We start from the raw sequence: 24,242 nt of genomic DNA, 5'->3' as shown, positions 1-24,242 counted from the left end.
CATTTCAGTCCTCTTTCTAGTCCTTGGGTTTGTTCTGTTGATTAGAAACTATTTTCTAGTTTTCACACCATCTGTATTGACTCTAATATATTCAAATAGTTTGATGCATAATATTTAAAACAACAATTTTTTTTTCTATATAGGCAACATACATATTTTTGCTGAACTGATCATTTTGGAAATCTTAAAGAAATCTCTTAAACAATAAATTAAATAAATAAAGCTGAGGATCAACGTTAGCTTCCCTCAGTGGCCTTGCTTTCCCTTTATAACTCTGTGTATAACATTATCTCCATGTGGAATCCTCTGTTTTGTGTGAGATCCATACAATCCAATCTTGACCATAAACTTGACCACTTGGTCAGTAGGCCAGTCTTTTTCTTCAGCCTTACCCTTTTCCTCTACCACAGTGGGACTTCAAAAACATCAGAAGTCTTCTAAGCAAATGAGTGACACAATCATATTTGTTCTTTCAACTCTTCTCCTGTAAGCAGTTTGTGAAGTATGGTAGGCTGTCAAGACTTTAGGCAGGGAGATAAACTGTGAGACTCATCCTGAACTGTACCTGCAGCCCATTTCAGAATGGTCTGTTTCAGGAAAAGACACTATTGTTCTCCTGACAGCTCAAATAAGAAACATGGAATTATTTTAGATTTCTTCCTTTTTCCCTCTCTAATCAGTCACCTACTTCTGGTCAGTTTCCAACTTGTTAATTCTATTTTCTTACATTTCTCAAAAGCTCAATTTTTCTCTCCATTGCGCCTGCTCAGTCAGACTAGCCCAAATTCTCTATTAGTTGGATTACTGGAATAGTCTACTAATTGGTTGTCTTGCTTCCAGCGTTGTACCCTCTAATTGACTTCCTTTGATACAGCTTGAGTGATCTTTCTAAATGCAAGTCTGATCAATTCTCTTAAAACCCTTTAATGATCCTCATTGTTCATGCAATATAAATCCCAATTTCTCATCATGGCTTACAAGGCTCTTCATGATCCTGTCCACTTCAGCAGTTTGATTTTTTGCTACTTTTTGTATTCTGCACTTAATATCTGGTCACAGAGAACTTCCAGTTCCTTGACCCACCCATTACTCTTTCCTACCTGTGTCCACACTCCTTTCTTTCTGGAACACTACACTCATCACTGCCCTTTGACTGGCTAAGTCCTTTCATCCTTTAGGTCTCAGCTTATCCTTTACCTTCTCCAGGAACTGTTTCTGCATTCAGAGGACTGGGGTATGTGCTCTTTTTTTGTGCCCAGGTAGCCCCCTGTACTTCCCCAATGACAGCCCTATTCCACTATATTTCAATTACTTTCATGCTTCTCTATTCCTCTCAATACTTGAAGCTCCATTGTATTTCACATTCTATTACCTAGCAGTGTTTATTTGCCGTAGAAGCTGCATTACTCATTGTGGAGTAGATACAATGAAAATAAACGCCTCTCTTTCTATATCTCAGCCAGTTTCTCTGAACCCTCTGGACAGCCCTTCCTATCACTTTCTGTATATCTTCCTGGATTGTGTCTGCTTGGGACATATCCTTGGCCCACTTGCTTTTTGGTAATTGCTTGCTACCTCTAGAAAGATTTCTCCTTTCTGAGCTTCATTATGCCTTGATTTTGTTCCATGCCATAGCATGCATGGGTGCCCACACTGCTTGATAGTAGTAAAACACTAATGTAATATTGAAGGAAGAGATTTGGACTTATAATAGTAAAAGCTAGAGAATTAGTTTGCTTAGATCTATGAAAGAAAGAGTCGGTGGTTAATACTGATAAGCAGACTTCGTAAAATGAAGAAAATGTCTTTTGTCAGAAGCTTAGTGAGTTTCAGATATTATAAAAATCTCTTGTACAGAAATTCCTGTACCAAAACCATTAATCGGGGCTTTCTTCTTAATAGGTCTCAAACAGGTACTACCTTTTCCCCCTCATCATACATATATGACATAAAGGTAGAGGTTTAAAACTTCGGAGATGACCAGCTCAGCAAAAATGTATGTTTTGTCTATTGTTTTAAATACTATGCTTCAAACTACTTGATTACATTGGAGGCAAAACAATATGAAAATTAGAAAATATTTTTATTTTGTTTTCTGTTTGTATGTCATAGATATTTGTGTATATATAAAAACATGCCTTATATATGAAGTTAATTATAATTTTGAACCCCTAGCAATGTAATAATTAAAACAAAAGTCTAAGATTTGAAGAGATAATTTGCTTCAGGATTTTGATGGAAGGCAAATGCTAACTTTAAAAACCAGATTTCAGAGTAGTAAAAAAGAAATAGGTAAAATATTTTACTTATTATTCATGATTCTAATTTAACAGGAAAAGATTGTATAAAATTATTTTGGCTTTGCTTGTTTTTCTGCTTACTCCATTTAAATCTTACGTCTTCAGAAATGCTCAAGAACTGCGAATGGAGAAAGTACAGTTAGAGTTTGAGAACCAAGAGATGGAGAAGAAACTGCAAGAATTCCGATCCACAAGAAGCAAAGAAAAGGAAGAAAGAGAGTGGGTGAAACTCTTAGAGAATTTTAGATGAATCAACTAAATTATTTAAAGAACGATTTTATATACTGTTGTCATTCCAATAAAAGCATTTAATGGATGGATAATTTCTGACTTTAACTAATGAACGAGCAATAGCAAAGGCCTTCTATTTTTTTGTTTTTGTGCCACTTAGATGAGGCATGTTGCTTTTTAAAATTACCATTATTTTGTTTCTTCTGAACATTATTGGGTCTTATCCTTTCTTTTTTTTTTTGACTGAATTAATTTTATTTATTTATTTATTTATTTTTTATTATTATTATACTTTAAGTTCTAGGGTACATGTGCATAACGTGCAGGTTTGTTACATATATATACTTGTGCCATGTTGCTGTGCTGCACCCATCAACTCGTCAGCACCCAACTACTCGTCATTTACATCAGGTATAACTCCCAATGCAATCCCTCCCCCCCTCCCCCCTCCCCATAATAGGCCCCAGTGTGTGATGTCCCCCTTCCCGAGTCCAAGTGATCTCATTGTTCAGTTCCCACCTATGAGTGAGAACATGCGGTGTTTGGTTTTCCGTTCTTGTGATAGTTTGCTAAAAATGATGGTTTCCAGCTGCATCCATGTCCCTACAAAGGACACAAACTCATCCTTTTTTATGGCTGCATAGTATTCCATGGTGTATATGTGCCACATTTTCTTAATCCAGTCTGTCACTGATGGACATTTGGGTTGATTCCAAGTCTTTGCTATTGTGAATAGTGCCGCAATGAACATACGTGTGCATGTGTCTTTATAGCAGCATGATTTATAATCCTTTGGGTATGTCCCCAGTAATGGGATGGCTGGGTCATATGGTACATCTAGTTCTAGATCCTTGAGGAATCGCCATACTGTTTTCCATAATGGTTGAACTAGTTTACAATCCCACCAACAGTGTAAAAGTGTTCCTATTTCTCCACATCCTCTCCAGCACCTGTTGTTTCCTGACTTTTTAATGATTGCCATTCTAACTGGTGTGAGATGGTATCTCATTGTGGTTTTGATTTGCATTTCTCTGATGGCCAGTGATGATGAGCATTTTTTCATGTGTCTGTTGGCTGTATGAATGTCTTCTTTTGAGAAATGTCTGTTCATATCCTTTGCCCACTTTTTGATGGTGTTGTTTGTTTTTTTCTTGTAAATTTGTTTGAGTTCTTTGTAGGTTCTGGATATTAGCCCTTTGTCAGATGAGTAGATTGCAAAAATTTTCTCCCATTCTGTAGGTTGCCTGTTCACTCTGATGGTAGTTTCTTTTGTTGTGCAGAAGCTTTTTAGTTTAATTAGATCACATTTGTCAATTTTGGTTTTTGCTGCCATTACTTTTGGTGTTTTAGACATGAAGTCTTTGCCCATGCCTATGTCCTGAATGGTACTGCCTAGGTTTTCCTCTAGGGTTTTTATGGTATTAGGTCTAACATTTAAGTCTCTAATCCATCTTGAATTAATTTTCATATAAGGAGTAAGGAAAGGATCCAGTTTCAGCTTTCTACTTATGGCTAGCCAATTTTCCCAGCACCATTTATTAAATAGGGAATCCTTTCCCCATTTCTTGTTTCTCTCAGGTTTGTCAAAGATCAGATGGCTGTAGATGTGTGGTATTATTTCTGAGGACTCTGTTCTGTTCCATTGGTCTATATCTCTGTTTTGGTACCAGTACCATGCTGTTTTGGTTACTGTAGCCTTGTAGTATAGTTTGAAGTCAGGTAGTGTGATACCTCCAGCTTTGTTCTTTTGACGTAGGATTGTCTTGGAGATGCGGGCTCTTTTTTGGTTCCATATGAACTTTAAAGCAGTTCTTTCCAATTCTGTGAAGAAACTCATTGGTAGCTTGATGGGGATGGCACTGAATCTATAAATAACCTTGGGCAGTATGGCCATTTTCACAATATTGATTCTTCTTATCCATGAGCATGGTATGTTCTTCCATTTGTTTGTGTCCTCTTTTATTTCACTGAGCAGTGGTTTGTAGTTCTCCTTGAAGAGGTCCTTTACATCCCTTGTAAGTTGGATTCCTAGGTATTTTATTCTCTTTGAAGCAATTGTGAATGGAATTTCATTCCTGATTTGGCTCTGTGTTTGTCTGTTACTGGTGTATAAGAATGCTTGTGATTTTTGCACATTAATTTTGTATCCTGAGACTTTGCTGAAGTTGCTTATCAGCTTAAGGAGATTTTGGGCTGAGACAATGGGGTTTTCTAAATATACAATCATGTCATCTGCAAACAGGGACAATTTGACTTCTTCTTTTCCTAACTGAATACCCGTTATTTCTTTCTCTTGCCTGATCGCCCTAGCCAGAACTTCAAACACTATGTTGAATAGCAGTGGTGAGAGAGGGCATCCCTGTCTTGTGCCAGTTTTCAAAGGGAATTTTTCCAGTTTTTGCCAATTCACTATGATATTGGCTGTGGGTTTGTCATAAATAGCTCTTATTATTTTGAGGTACGGTCCATCAATACCGAATTTATTGAGCGTTTTTAGCATGAAGGGCTGTTGAATTTTGTCAAAAGCCTTTTCTGCATCTATTGAGATAATCATGTGGTTCTTGTCTTTGGTTCTGTTTATATGCTGGATTATGTTTATTGATTTGCGAATGTTGAACCAGCCTTGCATCCCAGGGATGAAGCCCACTTGATCATGGTGGATAAGCTTTTTGATGTGCTGCTGAATCCGGTTTGCCAGTATTTTATTGAGGATTTTTGCATCGATGTTCATCAGGGATATTGGTCTAAAATTCTCTTTTTTTGTTGTGTCTCTGCCAGGCTTTGGTATCAGGATGATGTTGGCCTCATAAAATGAGTTAGGGAGGATTCCCTCTTTTTCTATTGATTGGAATAGTTTCAGAAGGAATGGTACCAGCTCCTCCTTGTACCTCTGGTAGAATTCAGCTGTGAATCCATCTGGTCCTGGACTTTTTTTGGTTGGTAGGCTATTAATTATTGCCTCAATTTCAGAGCCTGCTATTGGTCTATTCAGGGATTCAACTTCTTCCTGGTTTAGTCTTGGAAGAGTGTAAGTGTCCAGGAAATTATCCATTTCTTCTAGTTTTTCCAGTTTATTTGCGTAGAGGTGTTTATAGTATTCTCTGATGGTAGTTTGTATTTCTGTGTGGTCGGTGGTGATATCCCCTTTATCATTTTTTATTGCATCTATTTGATTCTTCTCTCTTTTCTTATTAGTCTTTCTAGCAGTCTGTCAATTTTGTTGATCTTTTCAAAAAACCAACTCCTGGATTCATTGATTTTTTGGAGGGTTTTTTGTGTCTCTATCTCCTTCAGTTCTGCTCTGATCTTAGTTATTTCTTGCCTTCTGCTAGCTTTCGAATGTGTTTGCTCTTGCTTCTCTAGTGCTTTTAATTGTGATGTTAGAGTGTCAATTTTAGATCTTTCCTGCTTTCTCTTGTGGGCATTTAGTGCTATAAATTTCCCTCTACACACTGCTTTAAATGTGTCCCAGAGATTCTGGTATGTTGTATCTTTGTTCTCATTGGTTTCAAAGAACATCTTTATTTCTGCCTTCATTTTGTTATGTACCCAGTAGTCATTCAGGAGCAGGTTGTTCAGTTTCCATGTAGTTGAGCGGTTTTGATTGAGTTTCTTAGTCCTGAGTTCTAGTTTGATTGCACTGTGGTCTGAGAGACAGTTTGTTATAATTTCTGTTCTTGTACATTTGCTGAGGAGTGCTTTACTTCCAATTATGTGGTCAATTTTGGAATAAGTGTGATGTGGTGCTGAGAAGAATGTATATTCTGTTGATTTGGGGTGGAGAGTTCTATAGATGTCTATTAGGTCTGCTTGCTGCAGAGATGAGTTCAATTCCTGGATATCCTTGTTAACTTTCTGTCTCGTTGATCTGTCTAATGTTGACAGTGGAGTGTTGAAGTCTCCCATTATTATTGTATGGGAGTCTAAGTCTCTTTGTAAGTCTCTAAGGACTTGCTTTATGAATCTGGGTGCTCCTGTATTGGGTGCATATATATTTAGGATAGTTAGTTCTTCCTGTTGAATTGATCCCTTTACCATTTGTAATGGCCTTCTTTGTCTCTTTTGATCTTTGATGGTTTAAAGTCTATTTTATCAGAGACTAGTATTGCAACCCCTGCTTTCTGTTGTTCTCCATTTGCTTGGTAAATCTTCCTCCATCCCTTTATTTTGAGCCTATGTATGTCTCTGCATGTGAGATGTGTCTCCTGAATACAGCAGACTGATGGGTCTTGACTCTTTATCCAGTTTGCCAGTCTATGTCTTTTAATTGGAGCATTTAGTCCATTTACATTTAAGGTTAAGATTGTTATGTGTGAACTTGATCCTGCCATTATGATATTAACTGGTTATTTTGCTCGTTAGTTGATGCAGTTTCTTCCTAGCCTCGATGGTCTTTACATTTTGGCATGTTTTTGCAATGGCTGGTACCGGTTGTTCCTTTCCATGTTGAGTGCTTCCTTCAGGGTCTCTTGTAAGGCAGGCCTCGTGGTGACAAAATCTCTAAGCATTTGCTTATCTGTAAAGGATTTTATTTCTCCTTCAGTTATGAAACTTAGTTTGGCTGGATATGAAATTCTGGGTTGAAAATTCTTTTCTTTAAGAATGTTGAATATTGGCCCCCACTCTCTTCTGGCTTGGAGAGTTTCTGCCGAGAGATTTGCTGTTAGTCTGATGGGCTTCCCTTTGTGGGTAACCCGACCTTTCTCTCTGGCTGCCCTTAAGATTTTTTTCCTTCATTTCAACTTTGGTGAATCTGGCAATTATGTGTCTTGGAGTTGCTCTTCTCGAGGAGTATCTTTATGGCATTCTGTGTATTTCCTGGATTTGAATGTTGGCCTGCCCTACTAGGTTGGGGAAGTTCTCCTGGATGATATCCTGAAGAGTGTTTTCCAACTTGGTTCCATTTTCCCCCTCACTTTCAGGCACCCCAATCAGACGTAGATTTGGTCTTTTTACATAATCCCATACTTCTTGCAGGCTTTGTTCATTTCTTTTTCTTCTTTTTTCTTTTGGTTTCTCTTCTCACTTCATTTCATTCATTGGATCCTCAATCACTGATACTCTTTCTTCCAGTTGATCGAGTCAGTTACTGAAGCTTGTGCATTTGTCACGTATTTCTCGTGTCATGGTTTTCATCTCTTTCATTTCGTTTATGACCTTCTCTGCATTAATTACTCTAGCCATCAATTCTTCCACTTTTTTTTCAAGATTTTTAGTTTCTTTGCACTGGGTACGTAATTCCTCCTTTAGCTCTGAGAAGTTTGATGGACTGAAGCCTTCTTCTCTCATCTCGTCAAAGTCATTCTCTGTCAAGCTTTGATCCGTTGCTGGCGATGAGCTGCGCTCCTTTGCCGGGGGAGATGCGCTGTTATTTTTTGAATTTCCAGCTTTTCTGCCCTGCTTTTTCCCCATCTTTGTGGTTTTATCTGCCTCTGGTCTTTGACGATGGTGACGTACTGATGGGGTTTTGGTGTAGGTGTCCTTCCTGTTTGATAGTTTTCCTTCTAACAGTCAGGACCCTCAGCTGTAGGTCTGTTGGAGATTGCTTGAGGTCCACTCCAGACCCTGTTTGCCTGGGTATCAGCAGCAGAGGCTGCAGAAGATAGAATATTTCTGAACAGCGAGTGTACCTGTCTGATTCTTGCTTTGGAGGCTTCCTCTCAGTGGTGTACTCCACCCTGTGAGGTGTGGGGTGTCAGACTGCCCCTAGTGGGGGATGTCTCCCAGTTAGGCTACTCAGGGGTCAGGGACCCACTTGAGCAGGCAGTCTGTCCCTTCTCAGCTCTCAACCTCTGTGTTGAGAGATCCACTGCTCTCTTCAATGCTTTCAGACAGAGTCCTTTGCGTCTGCAGAGGTTTCTGCTTCTTTTATTGTTATCTGTGCCCTGTCCCCAGAGGTGGAGTCTACAGAGACAGGCAGGTTTCCTTGAGCTGCTGTGAGCTCCACCCAGTTCGAGCTTCCCAGCGGCTTTGTTTACCTAGTTAAGCCTCAGCAATGGCGAGCGCCCCTCCCCCAGCCTTGCTGCTGCCTTGCGGTTAGATGGCAGACTGCTGTGCTAGCAATGAGGGAGGCTCCATGGGCGTGAGACCCTCCCAGCCAAGTGTGGGATATTATCTCCAGGTGTGCCTGTTTGCTTAAAGCGCAGTATTGGGGTGGGAGTTACCCGATTTTCCAGGTGGTGTGTGTCTCAGTTCCCCTGGCTAGGTAAAGGGATTCCCTTTCCCCTTGCACTTCCCAGGTGAGGCAATGCCTCGCCCTGCTTCAGCTCTCGCTGGTTGGGCTGCAGCAGCGGACCAGCACCGATTGTCCGGCACTCCCTAGTGAGATGAACCCAGTACCTCAGTTGAAAATGCAGAAATCACCGGTCTTCTGTGTCGCTTGCGCTGGGAGTTGGAGACTGGATCTGTTCCTATTCGGCCATCTTGCTTCGCCTCTCATCCAGTCTCGACTGCGGGTCTTATCCTTTCTTATTTCCTTTTTATTTAACTTTTTGCTTTTCATTGTTTTATGGTCTGGAATGTTTACTACAGCAGTGCACACTTTACCTTTTGCTCTCAGAAAATTGCCATCAATAGCAAATAAACACCAGTTTATGTTTAGAGTCATTTTTATTTATTCAAAGGCTTTTGGGAGCAAGAGTTCACATATATATACATAATGAAGATCTGAAAAATAAATGCTATGACATATATATATATATATATATATATATATAAAATCAGAATTGCTCAAACCCTTAAGTATATTTAAAATATTTTTAGCAAATGCTAGTTAGCTGAAATTTTATTAATGAAAACTTTCTAATATTGTGCTTATATATGTGTACTAATTTTACTGAATTTATTGTTTTCTTATAAAATAATATAAATGATAACAAACAGAACTAATAATTATGTGATGGAAATTCTCTCTTCTTAGTTCTAGGCTAACTCCCAGCCCATTTTCTAGCACCCGTTTTAATGACTAAAAATCTCCACAAATGTCTTATCTTTGTATAAGCCTACATATATACATGTATATGAATGTATTTTGTTTTCAGTGAGTATATCTGTTGAATATATTGTGTCTTTTACTTTTTTTTTTACAGATGAGTTCATCTAAAAATATGGAAATTAATTCATATCCTACTATTTTACTTAATATATCTTAGTGCTCTTATCACATGAGAATGCCTTGATGTGATAAGAAAATTAGCCTAATTTTCTTAGTGGCTACATAGTATTTTTTGTGTGGATATAATAGCATTTATTTTTCAGATCTTTATTATGTTTTTAGTGTCTTATGATTATAAATGCTTCCGTGAACATGCTTCTTCATGTATTTTCACTTACATATGCAAAGCTATTTGTGGGATAAATTCCTACCTCTGTAATTTTAGGTCAATATGTTATTTGCATTTTACATTGTGATAGATATTGAGAAATTGTCTTCCAAATAGGTGTCAAAACTTTATAATCTTTCCCTACAGTGTATGAGAGTGCATGTTTCATGTCCGTTTGCTGGTACTAAATATCACCAAACTGTTTGTATATTAAATTAACTTTTGTTTAGTCCTCAAAGTGATGACCGTCAAATACCTAGAAATACTTTCTTAACCTTTAATGACAATTCAAATGTGCTCATTATACTTTCAGTAGTATTTATCTTTAGAGTCCAATTATTTGAAAAATATGCATAACTCATATACATAGCCCCTCTAATAATTAGAGCATTGGTTTAATCAGAGCATCTCATGTTGTATGTCATCCAGGATGACAAAGTTTATTATGTGTCTTGCTGCTTTTAATGATCTAGTGGCCAATTCTTTAACCTTCACTGATTCGAACTTTGTTTGGACTCCTAAATGGATCATGATACTCATCTGAGAATCAGAGTTGCTGAAATCAACCCTAATGAGTGAGTTTTTCTTAGCTGTGGAAGCTTTTCTAGATGATTCTTAACATTTTAAAGCATGACTGAGTTTTTACATTGTTTTCTGAGGTCACACAGATATTAAATGTCATAGCCAGAGTGAGAACCTGCCACTCACTAGCCAGGAAGATAGTAGTGCTCCAATCTTAATTATTTATTCTGTGTGATGTTGAGCAACTGTTTTTCTTATTATTATTTTTAATGATAATTGGACTCTCTGGCTTGATAACTTCAAAAATATTTTGTTATGCTCAAGTAAATGTGCTTCAAAAACTGTACAGCTGAAGTATGCCTTCTTTGTAATCTCTGTTATGTTTCAATGTGGGAGATCATTAGAGGTTTTAACAAGGAATTCATCACTTACTAGATCCACTGAATATTTTGGGGTACTGGTTTGCTTGCTTTTCTTCTTTACATTTGTGGACATTTAGCTTTTAAAATTGCATAAAGACCTGTAAAGTTTCCTATAAATTAAGAAAGCTATCTTTAGTCATTGTGAATATCAAGGAAATAGAATTCTTCATTTGAGTTTGTCTATTTCATTTTATTCATTTCTCCACAAAAGTCACAAATATGATAAAGCTATATTTTAAAATTACTGAGGATATTTTGACATTATTGATATTTCATTTTCATTTTTTGCTTTTTTTTTTTTTTTGCATGTTAACAACTGAATTTCCATTTCCTGAAACAGGAAAACTATATTTCTTTTCATTAAAGGGAGAAATGTATTTAGTAATTATATTTTGTCTTATTTATATATATTAAAGGTCAAGCGAATATTACTGGAAATCTGGAAAAGTGGGCAAATTGGGTAATCAATCATATATGATGTCAAAAAATAAAGGAAATGTTATTAAGGTAAGAAGATACTATTTGATTCTTATGCATTCTGCTAAGCAAGAAGATATTCTGTTTTAGGTCTTGCATTTTCTTCTATACTCAGAATATGGTCTCCTTATTTTAACAACTTTGTATATTATTCAATTTTTGATTTATTTTGTAGGGTAATATGCAACTTTCATTATTCAATTATGTTTTTGTTTTTCAGCTACAAACTGATTTCAAAATTTTACCTTGCAGTGAATTTGTCCATATTCCAAACTGAATTTTTCCATTCAGTGTGGATCTGGTTTAAAGTATATAAAATAGAACTCAATACTTCTAACCTAAGGTGAAAGCTAATGTTGTTTAATATAACAAATGAGAGACTTTATTCCTACTTTTATATCAAATTTGTTTAGTGTTTTATATTCTGCTTCAATACTAATTTATTATTCATATACTGTTGATTCCATGTGTAAATATACCCAAGGAAAAAAATGCTTTTCAGTTTCCCAGCTATAGAATTGCTGTTCCTTTACTGTATACTATAAAATATAATATTATATTGAAGATGAAAATCAGATAAGTGTTTTTACATAAAGAAAACAGTTTTGCTTCTGGATTCTTTAGTGCAAGATTCATGACTTGGTAAATATTAACTTACACAGCTTTTGTTTTTTATGTACCTATCATTAAACTTTCATTGGGTCAGTTGGAATCTACAAAGATCTTACTTGGCACTTCTAAAGTTTTTGGCTTTGAGAAAGCATTTTATTCTCTAGTGTCATCTATCTTAGGGAAAAATCAATTATAAAAGTTTTAACCCCCAAAATTAAAAAAAACTTATCTCACTAGAAACAGGCTATTTGTAAGACTATTAAAAGAATCTATAGGTCAGATGAAAGGAGGCTGAATTAAAAGGGTAGAAAAACATATATAAAGAAAAATGTGGAACCATGAAAGAGTAAGAAAGGAGAAGAGGAAGTCAAACATATAATTGTTATTACAGGCTGGATTGACTAAGAGACAGCATAAAGAAGGGACTCAGAAAAGTACAGGGTATACATTTAGGGTTTTGTTTGAATTTTCAAGAAAGTTGAAGTTAAAGGACTAAATGTACTCCCTAGGGATTTGTAAAAAGTAGAGAGGTATAAAGAATAAAGCTTAAAGAAAGCCAGTGTGTAAACTATATTGGCAAAGAGAACTGTAATATTCACTCAATAAGCTCAATAAGTGTTAATACCAGTCAACGGTTTAACTTCTTTTCCTTTCTTATCTCATTAAGTGCTTATATCACTCCTAAGAGGATGTTGTTATTATTCCAGTTTCACAGATGAAATAATTTAACATCAAAAAAATTAAATAACTCACTCAAGGTCAAAAGTCAGGGCCAAGATTTAACATATAAGCTCTCAGGCTTGTCTAAGATAATTTGCCAGCTCCCTAGTGAAGAGAGATTGAGAAGAAAAAGAATAGCAGAGGTAAAATCGAAGTAGTTCAATGTTATAAGGACAAAAGTAAAGGAGAACATTTCTAGAAAATATGAAGTCAATAATGTCCAATATATTGTGTAGTGAAAAACGTTTTGAGTATCTATTTAGACCAGTGTTTCTCAAGGGGACAATTTTGCTTCTCAGGAGATATTTGACAATGTCTGGAGACATTTTCAGTTGTTAACATTGAGAGATACACTTTGTTGTTGTTGTTGTTTTTATGTGTGTTTTTTCCTAAAGATATATAGTGAATAAGGGCTAGGGGTGCTGCTAAACATCCTACAATGCACTTGACAACCCCCACAACAAAGAATTATTTGGCCCCAAATGTCAGTGATGCTGAGGTCTGGAAATTCTGCATTAGATTATATAGATTAACATTCACTTAATCTTTCCAAGCCTCTATTACCATATTTGTAAACTTGCATAATAATACCTACTACTTCAAAGAGCTTTTGAGCAATGTCAAAAACTCTTTGAAATATGTGAAACCACTTTGTAATGATACCTAAACATTACATTAAAATGTCTATTCCTGGATAATGAAAATATTTAAAAGCCCTAAATGTGATGAGTGCGTCAATATTAAATAAGAAAGTAGATTTCAATTGGTTGAAAAGAAAAGGATGGGAAGCAGTGAGTAAAGACTATTGTTGCAACCAGCATGAAAGTAGAGGGTGACCTTTCAAGGGTTTAATAGAATCAAGGAAAGACTTTATTAAATTCTTTTCTAGAATTGGCAAGATGATGTGAGCCAGTTTGTAGAATGAAAGATGGACATCTGAGTAGAGGAAAGAGTAAAAATGTGGATGAAAGAGGTGCCAGTTGCAGGGTGTGTGGTCTTTGAAGTGATGGTTCGTTAAAGAGGCCTTCACCAAGGAAGGAAGACATATTTTTTTGTGTGTGAGACAAGAAAGGTGGGAGAAAAAACAGGTGGCAATGAAAATAAATTTTAGAGATTTTTTTGACAAGTGGTGAGGTAGGACACTGAAACATTTTAAAAGGAAGACCTCAACTTTCTTAGGACAGTTGAAGACAATATCATCTTCTCAGGTGAATGAATGGAAATGGGATGAATTTGAGTTCTTGGGAATGAAGAGATTTGGAGTAGCCGCTGTGGGAGTTGTGGTTGGGGATTAGTAGCAAATGAGTAAATGGATTGCCAAAGAACCATAGAGCCTACTGAGGTTGTTCAGCATGGATTTGTAGGAGACTCTATAGTATTATTTTTATCACAGTGGTACATAGATATTGGAGGTATCAGAGGGAAGAGATAAGGTGATTGATGTTGGCACTGAAAAAGTTTTCAGTCTGAGATTTTGAAAGTGTGGCTATTCAGAATGCTGCTTACGTGCCAGATTTGGTCATAATGGTGAGGTGGCTGAAGAGGCATTTAGATGTTCACAGTAGCCAGCATGTTGGAGGGTCTTCAAACCAGGATGTCAGGTGAACACGTACATTGAAGTCTCTAAGACTGTCAAGCAGAAATGTGATGGAGAGAAATACTGAGCAGGTTGCTGAAGTTCAGGTGGAAGAGATCCTAGATATTGACACAGGCAATAAGTGGATGGTGGGGACCTACAGTAGAGGCAACTTTGCTGAATCATAATAGCAGAATCATATTCTGGAAGCAGCACTGAAGAGCAAATCGAAAAATTTTCTCTCTCCTGGTGTGTGAAAGGAAGTGGAAAGGAGCTAGGTCCTATGGGAAGTGCTTTGGTGAAGACTGTGTCTAAGTAAAGGTGGCTTTCAGTTGATGTAAACTTTTGAGTGAAACATTTTTGGGAATGGTTTAAAGCATAAGATACATAAATGACTATTTAATAGAAGCTCCATGGAATGGCAGTAGGGGTTTGGAAGGAACGACAATTAGTACAGAATTGCAAAGTTTCAGTAGCTAATTGGGTTGACAGTGAGAACGTCTGAAAGATGACTTGTGGGAGAAGTTTGGGCTCAGTGTGGCAGATGAAGGCATTGGTGGGAGTTCAGAGGTATTTGTGAATGCCAGGGAGGCTGATAATGACAACATAGTCTGACCCCAGTGGCTTAGATAATATGTCTGTGTGGTAAATCCACTAAGATTTCCTGCCCCCTGATAGCGCCCCTTCAATACCTACTGGTGGGGGAGTCAGCACATTAATAAGTCATAGGCTTTAGTATATTAAGTTCCTGACATTTGTATATACAAACATATACAGATATCCATCTTTCTATCTATATGTATATATAGATATGCATGTATTATATATGTGTATGTACATGTGTGTATATGTGTATATGTGTGTTTGCGTAAGTATGTGTATCCTTGGTTCAACCCTACCTCCAACCCTTTCCCAAATGGATAAAAATCAGACCTATGAGGAAATTCTATTTGTCTAAAAATAGCAGCTAGCAGTTTGTTCACTGAAATATTTTTATGCAATTTGAATTACTTGAAATAAATATGGCTGTGTTCATAGAGCAGAACAATATTAATCATAATAATAAAAACAAATTATACAATTTCCCGAATAATGGGTTCATTTTGCTTGGGCATATCTATCCATTCCATCTAGGGTAGCCTATAACCACACTAATCATATTTCAATTCAGATGTATCATTAAAGTAATCATACTGGATAATTTGGTTATGAAAAATGAGATTAGATTATCTGTAACTTGTATAACATTAGCAGTTTAAAAATAAAAGTGTGGTTCATAGAAAAATTGATTATTTCAATCTTGTTTTCTTTTCTGCTATGTTTGGTACATAGCATCTGGGCAGTTACTTTGAAGAATGTGAAAAATAACTGCCCCTTTGAAGCAAAACCACTAGATTCACTGAGAATAATTAGGCCTACATTTTCAGATGACTGCAGTTGGTACAGCCATAGATATAGAGGAAGCCATTGTTCTCATATTCTCACGTACAAATTGAGCAATTGAGCATGCAAATTGCAAATTGAAAACTAGGCCTGAATTGACAGTCTCTATATAAATGCATACCATCCTTCATTCTCGTTTGTGTACTTTAAATGTTGGTTTTAATAAGATCAAGGCAAGCATGTTCAATTGGCAAGTGTATTTTATTTCCTAAAATATTAAAATCCCCAAATTTTAAGTGAAGATTTATTTGAAATATCTAGCAGTGAATCTTATTTATTCAATTTTTTTTGACTAATATTTAGGAAAGTCAGGGATCACTAATAACACTTTTGAAGGATAAGTCTGTGATGCCTACACATGTAGTTGTCTAAATTGGGCAAGTAAAATAATATGGTTTCTATAGTAATGTAAGCAGAATAGATTAGTCACAATTCAGTTTAGATTCAGCTTACACAAATATTAGACTGTGTGCCTCAGAAAGAGCAGAAATAGAAAAGATGTATTAAACCTTTACAATATTTGAACACTAGCACTTTCCTAAAATCATTACATGATGACATATAATGATTTTTGTTTAAAAGACAATTTATGTTTTCAAAAATTGGTTTACGTATATTTTTAAAATTTATTTTCTTTTTTATGATTTCTATTAGATTAATTAAAAGGTACACATATGCTTTAATGATGATCTCCTATTAATTTTATATTATTCTTTAAAAATAAATTTTTGTTCAAAATGCACCAAAGCTACAGCTTTCTAATGTTTTTGTTAGTAACTTAAACTTTCACTGAATAAGATAATATACACCTGACAAATAGTGTCTATTTTATTAATACAGTTTTCTGCTGGAAAAGTGAAATTAAAATTACTGAAGGAACAGATTCAAGGTAAATAGTTTATCACCATGTTATTAAATGCTAAAGATATTCCTTTCTTTTACATTTGAATTACAAATAAAGTTAAAGTTTTAGAATTGTTCGTGCAGTATAAAGATTCTAAACCCGCAAATCATGACACGTTGATTTTCAACATAAATTTTATTCGAGTATTTTGGGGAGCTTTTGTGTCAAAAAAGTAAACTTAATACATGATTATAATAATAGTATTTTTCAAAAGTGAGGACTTTTACAGCACTGTTCCTTAAATTTTATTGATGTAATGTTTTAATAAGGAAGATAATTTAGCAGTGTAAATTATAAATTAAAATTTCACTCTAGAAAAGTTTTAAAAATAGAAAAATTGCTTTATATCTTAATAGATTGTTTAATAATAGCAAAACCAAAAATGTAATTTGAATTTATAATAATTCTCAAGGAAATAAGATGTTTTTCTGGAGGATAGTAAACACATTTAATGTTGCATGATTAATATAATTTGGTAGAAAAAATTTAGAAATATATATAATATATATTTATATACATATATGTATTATGAATATGTATAATTATAAATGTTTAGAATTTGTTCTATGTGGGCTTCAGTTAGATCCAGAGATGGGAAGTGTGCATAGTTTCATTAATTTATCAATTGGAAAGCTTAACATTATATTTTTAAACGATTGGAGTAACATTGTTTTTTTTCTTGCAGAGCCAGTGAAACCAAGAGTTAATTATAAAATGGCAAATCCTTCAGAATGTGGAAAACCCAAGATAAATGGGAAAGTTTGTGGACAGTGTGAAAACAAAGCTGCTCTACTAGTATGTACACTATATGGTATTTATATACATATACTGTGCAGTAGGTATATTAAGCAGTTAGAATTTTCACATGGCCTCATATACCGCTCCCGACTTAACTTGCTTGGTAGCCATATACTTTTTCTTCATTACTGTTATTGTGGGTTGAGCATGCATGCTGCTGGGGACAGCCAACACCTGTACTTATTCTCTGAATTTCATCCTCTCATTCTCGTTTAAAGACATCACCTTAGACTTTGTCCCAGCTCCTCTGAATCATACCTATTAGCACACAAACATGCTGCAGTATCTCCCATCCAAAAGCAAAGCCAAACCAAAATTTTAAATTTTAAATTTAAAAAATCCAAACCAAAAAAATTCTTTATGACCTCCAAGTCTGCACCCCATTATTGTAAAACTCTTCTGAAGAGTTGTCTGTACTTGCTGTCATCATATAGTATCCTCCCATTGTCTATTTTTTTTAATATTGAGGCATAATTTACTATGAAATGGATGGGCTTCAATGTACAGTCAGATACCTTTTTATTAATGTACGTAGAAGATTACCTTTATCCTGGAAAGTTCTCATGTGCCTTTTCCAATCAATCCCCAACACCAAGGCCACTACTGTCCTGATTTTTAACACTATAGATTTGGTGATATCTGTTCTTGAACTTTATGTAAATTGAATGATATAGTATATATTTTTGGCTTCTTTTGCTCCACATGGTGATTCATCCATGTTAAATTTATCGGTAATGTGTTCATTTGTATTATGGAGCAGTATTCCATTGTACAGTTATAACACAGTTTGTTTATCCATGCGTATATTGAATGACATTTGGGTTGTTTCAGTATTTTTGCTATTATGTTTAAGGCTGCTATGTATGTCTTTTTTTCTTTTCTCACAAGTGACATATATTCTTCTCTCTCTCTCTCTCTCCCTTTTTTTTTTTTTTTTTTTTTTTTTTTTTTGAGAGAGAGTCTGGCTCTGTCGCCCAGGCTTGAGTGTAGTGGCGCAATCTCGGCTCAATGCAAGCTCCGCCTCCCGAGTTCAAGCAATTCTCCTCCCTCAGCCTCCCAAGTAGCTGGAATTACAGGCATGCACCACCACGCCCAGCTAATTTTTTGTGTTTTTAGTAGAAATGGGGTTTCACCGTGTTAGTCAGGATGGTCTCAATCTCCTGACCTCATGGGACCCACCCTGGCCTCCCAAAGTGCTGGGATTACAGGTGTGAGCCACCGGCTCCCGGCCTATATTCTTCTCTTAAAAGCTATAAAGTGAAGGCTGGGCATGGTGGCTCACGCCTTTAATCCCAGCACTTTGGGAGGCCGAGGTGGGCGGATCACGAGGTCAGGAGATCAGGACCGTCCTGGCTAACACGGTGAAACTCTGTCTCTATTAAAAACACAAAAAATTAGCCAGGCATGCTGGCGGGCCCCTGTAGTCCCAGCTACTCAGGATGCTGAGACAGGAGAATGGAGTGAACCCGGGAGGCAGAGCTTGTGGTGAGCCGAGATCTCGCCACTGCACTCCAGCTTGGGGGACAGAGTGAGACTCTGTCTCAAAAAAAGAAAAAAAAAAAAAAAAAAAAAAAAAAAAGCTATACAGTGAAAGTGAAATGAAAAAGTTACAGAAAATTATGACTTCTGACTGCTCTTTAACTTCTCATTGGTACCAATTTCATGAACATTTACAAAATTATGGTGATATACATATAAAATAAAATGTATCAACTTAGCTATTTTAAGTATACAGTTTAGTAGCGTTAAGTACATTAACATTGTTATGCTACCATCACCAGCGTTCATTCACATAACTGTTTTCATTTTGTAAAACTGAAACTCTATATCCATTAAACAATCACTTCCCCATCCCTATTCCCCCCAGTCCCTAGTAAATAGTATTTTACTTTCTGTCTCTGAGATTTTGACTACTCTACCTGTTATAAGTAAAATCATACACTATTTGCCTTTTAGTTATTGGCTTATTTCACTTAGCATAATATCCTCAAGGCTTATTCATATTGTGGAATGACAGGATTTCTTTGTTTTGTAAGGCTGAATAATATTCCTTTGTATGGATGTGCCACATTTTGCTTAATTGTTCATCCATTGGTGGACACTTGGGTTGCTTCCCCCTTTTGGCTATTATGAGTCATACTGCTATGAACATAAGTGTACAAATACCTCTTTAAGACCTTGCTTTCAGTTCTTTTGGGTATACACTCAGAACTGGAATTACTGGGTTCCCATTCTCTCTTGAATTCTCTCCATTCAGTTTTGGGTCACCACTACTATCCAGGAACTGTTTGTCAAGGTCAACCAGTGACTTCCACATTCTCATATACAATGGTCAATTCTCAGTTCTTAATGTATTAGGAATATTTTATAGTACAGTATCCCTCTCCTTATCGATGATTTTCTTCAGTTGGCTCGCTCTGGGACACTATGATTTCTTGATTTCATTTGACATTGATATCTGTTTCTTCTCTGTCTTCTTTGCCGGTTTTCTGTTTTGAACTCTTAATGTTGGAATGCCACAGGGCTCTAATCTTGTCCATCTATACTTACTCTTTAGCAGTATCAACCACTCTCTTGGCTTTAAAGACCCTATCTATATTGATCATCCCCAAATTTACACATTCACCTTATACCTCTCCCCTGAAATTTTGGCTCAGTCTACCTACTCAACACCTTTATATGAATGTCTAATAGGCATCACTATTTTAACGTGTTCAAAATTGAGCCTTTAATTTTTTTCCAATAGTCTTCCCTCACAGTTTCCTCATATCAATAAATATCAACTCAAATATTACCTACTCTGATAGCCCTTTATAAAATAGTAAAAGCTAATTTGCACTCTCCAGTTTTGTGAAGCTATTTCTTTTGTCTATGTAATATTGATCATCATTTAATATATATTTGTTTATTTTCTACTTATCTGCAATGTAAACTTCATGAGGGTAGAAGTTTAGTTTTGTTCAATGCTGTGTGCCTACCACCTAGAATTATGCCTGCAGTATGGTAGGCACTCAACAAATATTTAATGAGTGAATTATTTATTTGAAACTATTTCATAATATAGACATTCTCTTAATTTAGACATATTTTCATTTCAGTTATCATCGAAGGTACTGCAGCATCATTTGCAATTTTAAATATAACACATAGGTAAAAAGCAGTTTCCTCTTCGAAGAATTTAATGATTATATATACTAATATTTGTATATTATGTTATAGTTTTAGAGAACTTAGCCATAATCATTTCTGACTTAAATCTATATTGTTAGGTTTATTTAATGGCAGTTTTAACTGGACTCTGAGTTAGAATGCTGCACATCTAATAAAGAGCTAATAATAATATTAAATGTAAAACCCTAGCTCTTGGTAGTATAATATTCTTCTTATTATATTATTTTATTATTTGATATGATGTTCGACAATAAGGAATCTTAAACAATTATTACTGTCCAGAAATTTGTAAAAATTATAAACAAATGTCTTAAGTTAAAAGTATGAAAGCTAAAAGGTGCTTACAGGTTGAATTAAATTGTTGGGATCTGCTCCTAATGATCTGAAAAGGAATTATACAGGAGCTATGAGTCAGTATTTTTTGTGACTCCTACTCTGTGGTAAGCACTTGAGCCATGGAACTTGAAAGGTATGACACAAGTAGATAGAGCTTGACCTGAAAATAAAGGATCTGTTTTTCAAGAAGGAAGGAAAAGTAAGAAGAAGGATGTCCCAGACAAGATAAGCAGCATGTGCCTTGGCTGGAAAGCACATGAGAGTGACATTGTATGCAGTGATTAAACAGCTGATTTACCTGAGAAACATTGTGTAGACAAGCCAGAATTTAGAATAAAGAATTTAAACAGTCTTTTAAAAGATTTTAAGAAATAATGTTCTTTTATTTGAATAAAAATAATATCCCGTATTAGTTGTCAACACATAATAATAAGCTATTTAAAAATTCAAGTTAGGCAGATTTAATGAAGTAGACCATGGTACTGTTAAACTCTGATGTTATCTTTTGTTCTTAGCATCTGTCATTGCATATGGTTATGCTGACTGGATAATTAGAGTGAATATATATATTTGAAGGCCACATACATGTATATGTGGATATATATAAAGGAGATATATATATGTGTGTGTGTGTATATATATATATATTTCCCTGGCCTTCACCAGGGAAAATTGTGTATGGGAGATAAGAGTTAAGGGCTTGTGTTTTGGGAGTTTGAAACTCAACTTTACCTGTTATTAGCTATGTGACCTTCAGCAAATGACTTAATCTCTCTTTTTCTCTGTTTCCTCATTTGTGAAATAGGTTACTAGGGATAATAGTAACCTGTACCTCAAAGTTATTACATGTAATGAGTTAATACATGTAAAATATTTAGCATTGTGTCCAGCACATAGATGGAAGATAATAAACAGTGTGCTTTTGTTGTTGGCAAAATTTTTAATGACCTATCCATTTACATATATTGATGGCAAAGACAAAGCCCAAAAGTTCCAATTTTCTTATATATTAATTTGGCAAATGTGAATAACTTAATTAAACTCAAATGGATTCTGATGCTTAGCACAACTGATCTGGCATTCATCAGATTAACAAGATATTTGTTAAAACTGCAGTTGGATATTCCATCATCGAGGAAACATCTGTGGTGGAAAGGAGTCCTTATTTATATTTTTAGCATGTTTCTGCCAGTTGTCCAAACTGCCTAAAAAGATTTTCCAGTTGGAGGTCATTTTAGCTCAATTTGAATCCAAATATCCTTGTATAACAAAATATATAAGCTTACTCTGCAAGTCCAGCATTGATCTTCCAGTCTACAAATATTCGTTTGGCTACTTTTACTGAAAGTATGTTGTTAACAGATACTTGGCTTACAATTATATGCTGAAACTCATTTTCAGTTTTCTGCATTTTAGTGTAAAAACAGTGCCAAATGTTTAGGGGAAATTCACTTAAAATTAGCAAGTTTTAGTAAATAAAAATTATGCAGAGTATATTTTGAAATACATATTAATATAATGATATAACCATGTATTTATATAAAATTATCATTTTAAAGTTTATTTTACACTTAGAATATGGATTTAGGATAATGCTTTTATCATTTCTCCAGAAGAATGTAGCTCATGAAACAAGAATGGAAAGAGGGGACTAGTTTCTATGCTAGGGATAGTGTTTATTTTTCTTCAGATTAAGTAAAAAGTCCATCCTGTTTTAGCTAATCACACTTGAAAAATATACATTTGGATTTTGGTACATACTAGACCATGCATTCATTTTAAATGCTGAATTTTATTTTACTGTGGATTTTATCAAGGTTTTTCAATACAAATGGTCCTTGACTTACCATTTTTGACTTACAATTTTTTGACTTTAAGATGTGTAAAAACAGTATGTATTCAGTAGGAACCATACTTCAAAGTTCAAATTTTGATATTTTCCCAGGCTAGTGATATGTGGTAAAATACGATGCTAGGAAGTTCATAGTCAGCCATGTGATCATGAAGGTTAAAGAAAAACACAAGATATTCAACAATTTATTATAAAATAGGTTTGTGTTAGATGATTTTGCCCAAACGTAAGCTAATGTAAGTGTTTTGAGCACATTTAAGGTTAGCTAGGCTAAGCTATGATGCTTAGTAGGTTAGTTGTACTAAATACGTTTTCAACTTATAATGTTTTCAATTTATGATGGGTTTATTGGGCAGTAGCCACATTGTAAGTTGAAGAGTATCTGTAACTGATTACTATTTTAGCTTATTGTAAATGATTAATTTAATGATTAGTAATGTGTGTTGTGGTTAAGAGCTTAAGCTTTGAGCCACATGGTAGGATTGAATTCCTGTCCCCACTGTTAGCTTTTATGACTCTGGACAAATTCTTCATCATTATGTTCCTTTGTTATTCCTCTTCATTATGGAGACACGATAATGATTGTAAATGTATAGAGTTGTTGAGAGGATTAAATTAGATAAAACATATATCACTGCTTTGTTAAAATTTATTATTATTATTTTTATTTTTATAGATTTAATTGGTACAAGTGAAGTTTTGTTACCTGGAGGTATTGCGTAGTGATGGTGTCTGGGCTTTTAGTACCCACCATCTGAATGGGAACATTGTAGCCACTATGTAATTTTTCAGTCCTTACCCCTCTCCCACCCTTGCAATATATGGAGTCTCGGATGTCTATTTTTCTACTCTGTATGTCCATGTGTTTAGTTAACACCTGTTGTTTAGCTCTCCCACTTACAAGTAAGATCATGCAGTATTTGACTTCCTGTTTATGAGTGATTTCACTTAGGATAATGGCCTCCATCTCGTTCCTTTCATGTTGCTGCAAAAGACATAAAATCATTCTTTTTCGTAGTGGAGTAGTATTCCATGGTACGTATCTTACAGCATTTTCTTTATCCAGTCAATTGATGAGTCTTCAGAGAAGCCGTTAGGGTTTTCTACTCATAAGATAACATCATTAGCAAACAGAAATAATTGAAATAATTTGACTTCCTTTTTTTCCAATTGAGATTTTTTTTTTTTTGAATCGGAGTCTCGCTCTGTCGCCCAGGTTGGAGTGCAGTGGCATGATCTCGGCTCACTGCAACATCCTGAGTAGCTGGAACCACAGGAGTCTGCCAACACACCCGGCTAATTGTTGTTGTTGTTTTTTGTTTGTTTGTTTGTTTTTTAGTAGAGACGGGAGTTTCACCATGTTAGCCAGGATGGTCTCGATCTGCTGACCTCGTGATATACGCGCCTCAGCCTCCCAAAGTGCTGGAATTACAGACCTGAGTCACCGCGCCCGGCCTGAATGCCTTTTATTTCTTTCTTTTGCCTGATTGTTCTGGCTAGGAATTCCAATACTATGTTGAATAGAAGTGGTAAAAGTAGGCATCCTTGACTTTTTG

General features: G+C 35.4%; 2 protein-coding genes across 7 annotated transcripts in view; one reads left to right on the top strand and one right to left on the bottom strand.

Moving 5' to 3' along the window:
* The window catches only part of SERPINI1 (serpin family I member 1), a 480,054-nt gene extending 460,858 nt beyond the window's left edge, over positions 1–19,196 (bottom strand). Inside the window, exon 1 of the mRNA XM_050779977.1 lies at positions 19,187–19,196. The gene's annotated coding sequence lies outside the window, so the exon portion shown is untranslated. The remainder of the gene's footprint in view (positions 1–19,186) is intronic.
* The window catches only part of ZBBX (zinc finger B-box domain containing), a 143,843-nt gene that overhangs the window by 9,542 nt on the left and 110,059 nt on the right, over positions 1–24,242 (top strand). For 4 of the 6 annotated variants that reach the window (XM_050779955.1, XM_050779954.1, XM_050779956.1 and 1 more), the window contains exons 3-6: positions 2,406–2,519; positions 11,214–11,304; positions 16,466–16,514; positions 17,215–17,324. In XM_050779955.1, the coding sequence (XP_050635912.1) occupies positions 2,406–2,519; positions 11,214–11,304; positions 16,466–16,514; positions 17,215–17,324 (364 nt within the window). Of the gene's footprint in view, positions 1–2,405; positions 2,520–11,213; positions 11,305–14,167; positions 14,504–16,465; positions 16,515–17,214; positions 17,325–24,242 lie in introns of those variants that run through there. The other 2 variants (XM_050779957.1, XM_050779958.1) reach the window with 2 other exon arrangements.

Source organism: Macaca thibetana, chromosome 2 (genome assembly GCF_024542745.1).
Source record: "Macaca thibetana thibetana isolate TM-01 chromosome 2, ASM2454274v1, whole genome shotgun sequence".
Classification (NCBI taxonomy): Eukaryota; Metazoa; Chordata; class Mammalia; order Primates; family Cercopithecidae; genus Macaca; species Macaca thibetana.
Note: the sequence above shows the minus strand (reverse complement) of the source record. Positions and strands in the feature narration are given on the sequence as shown.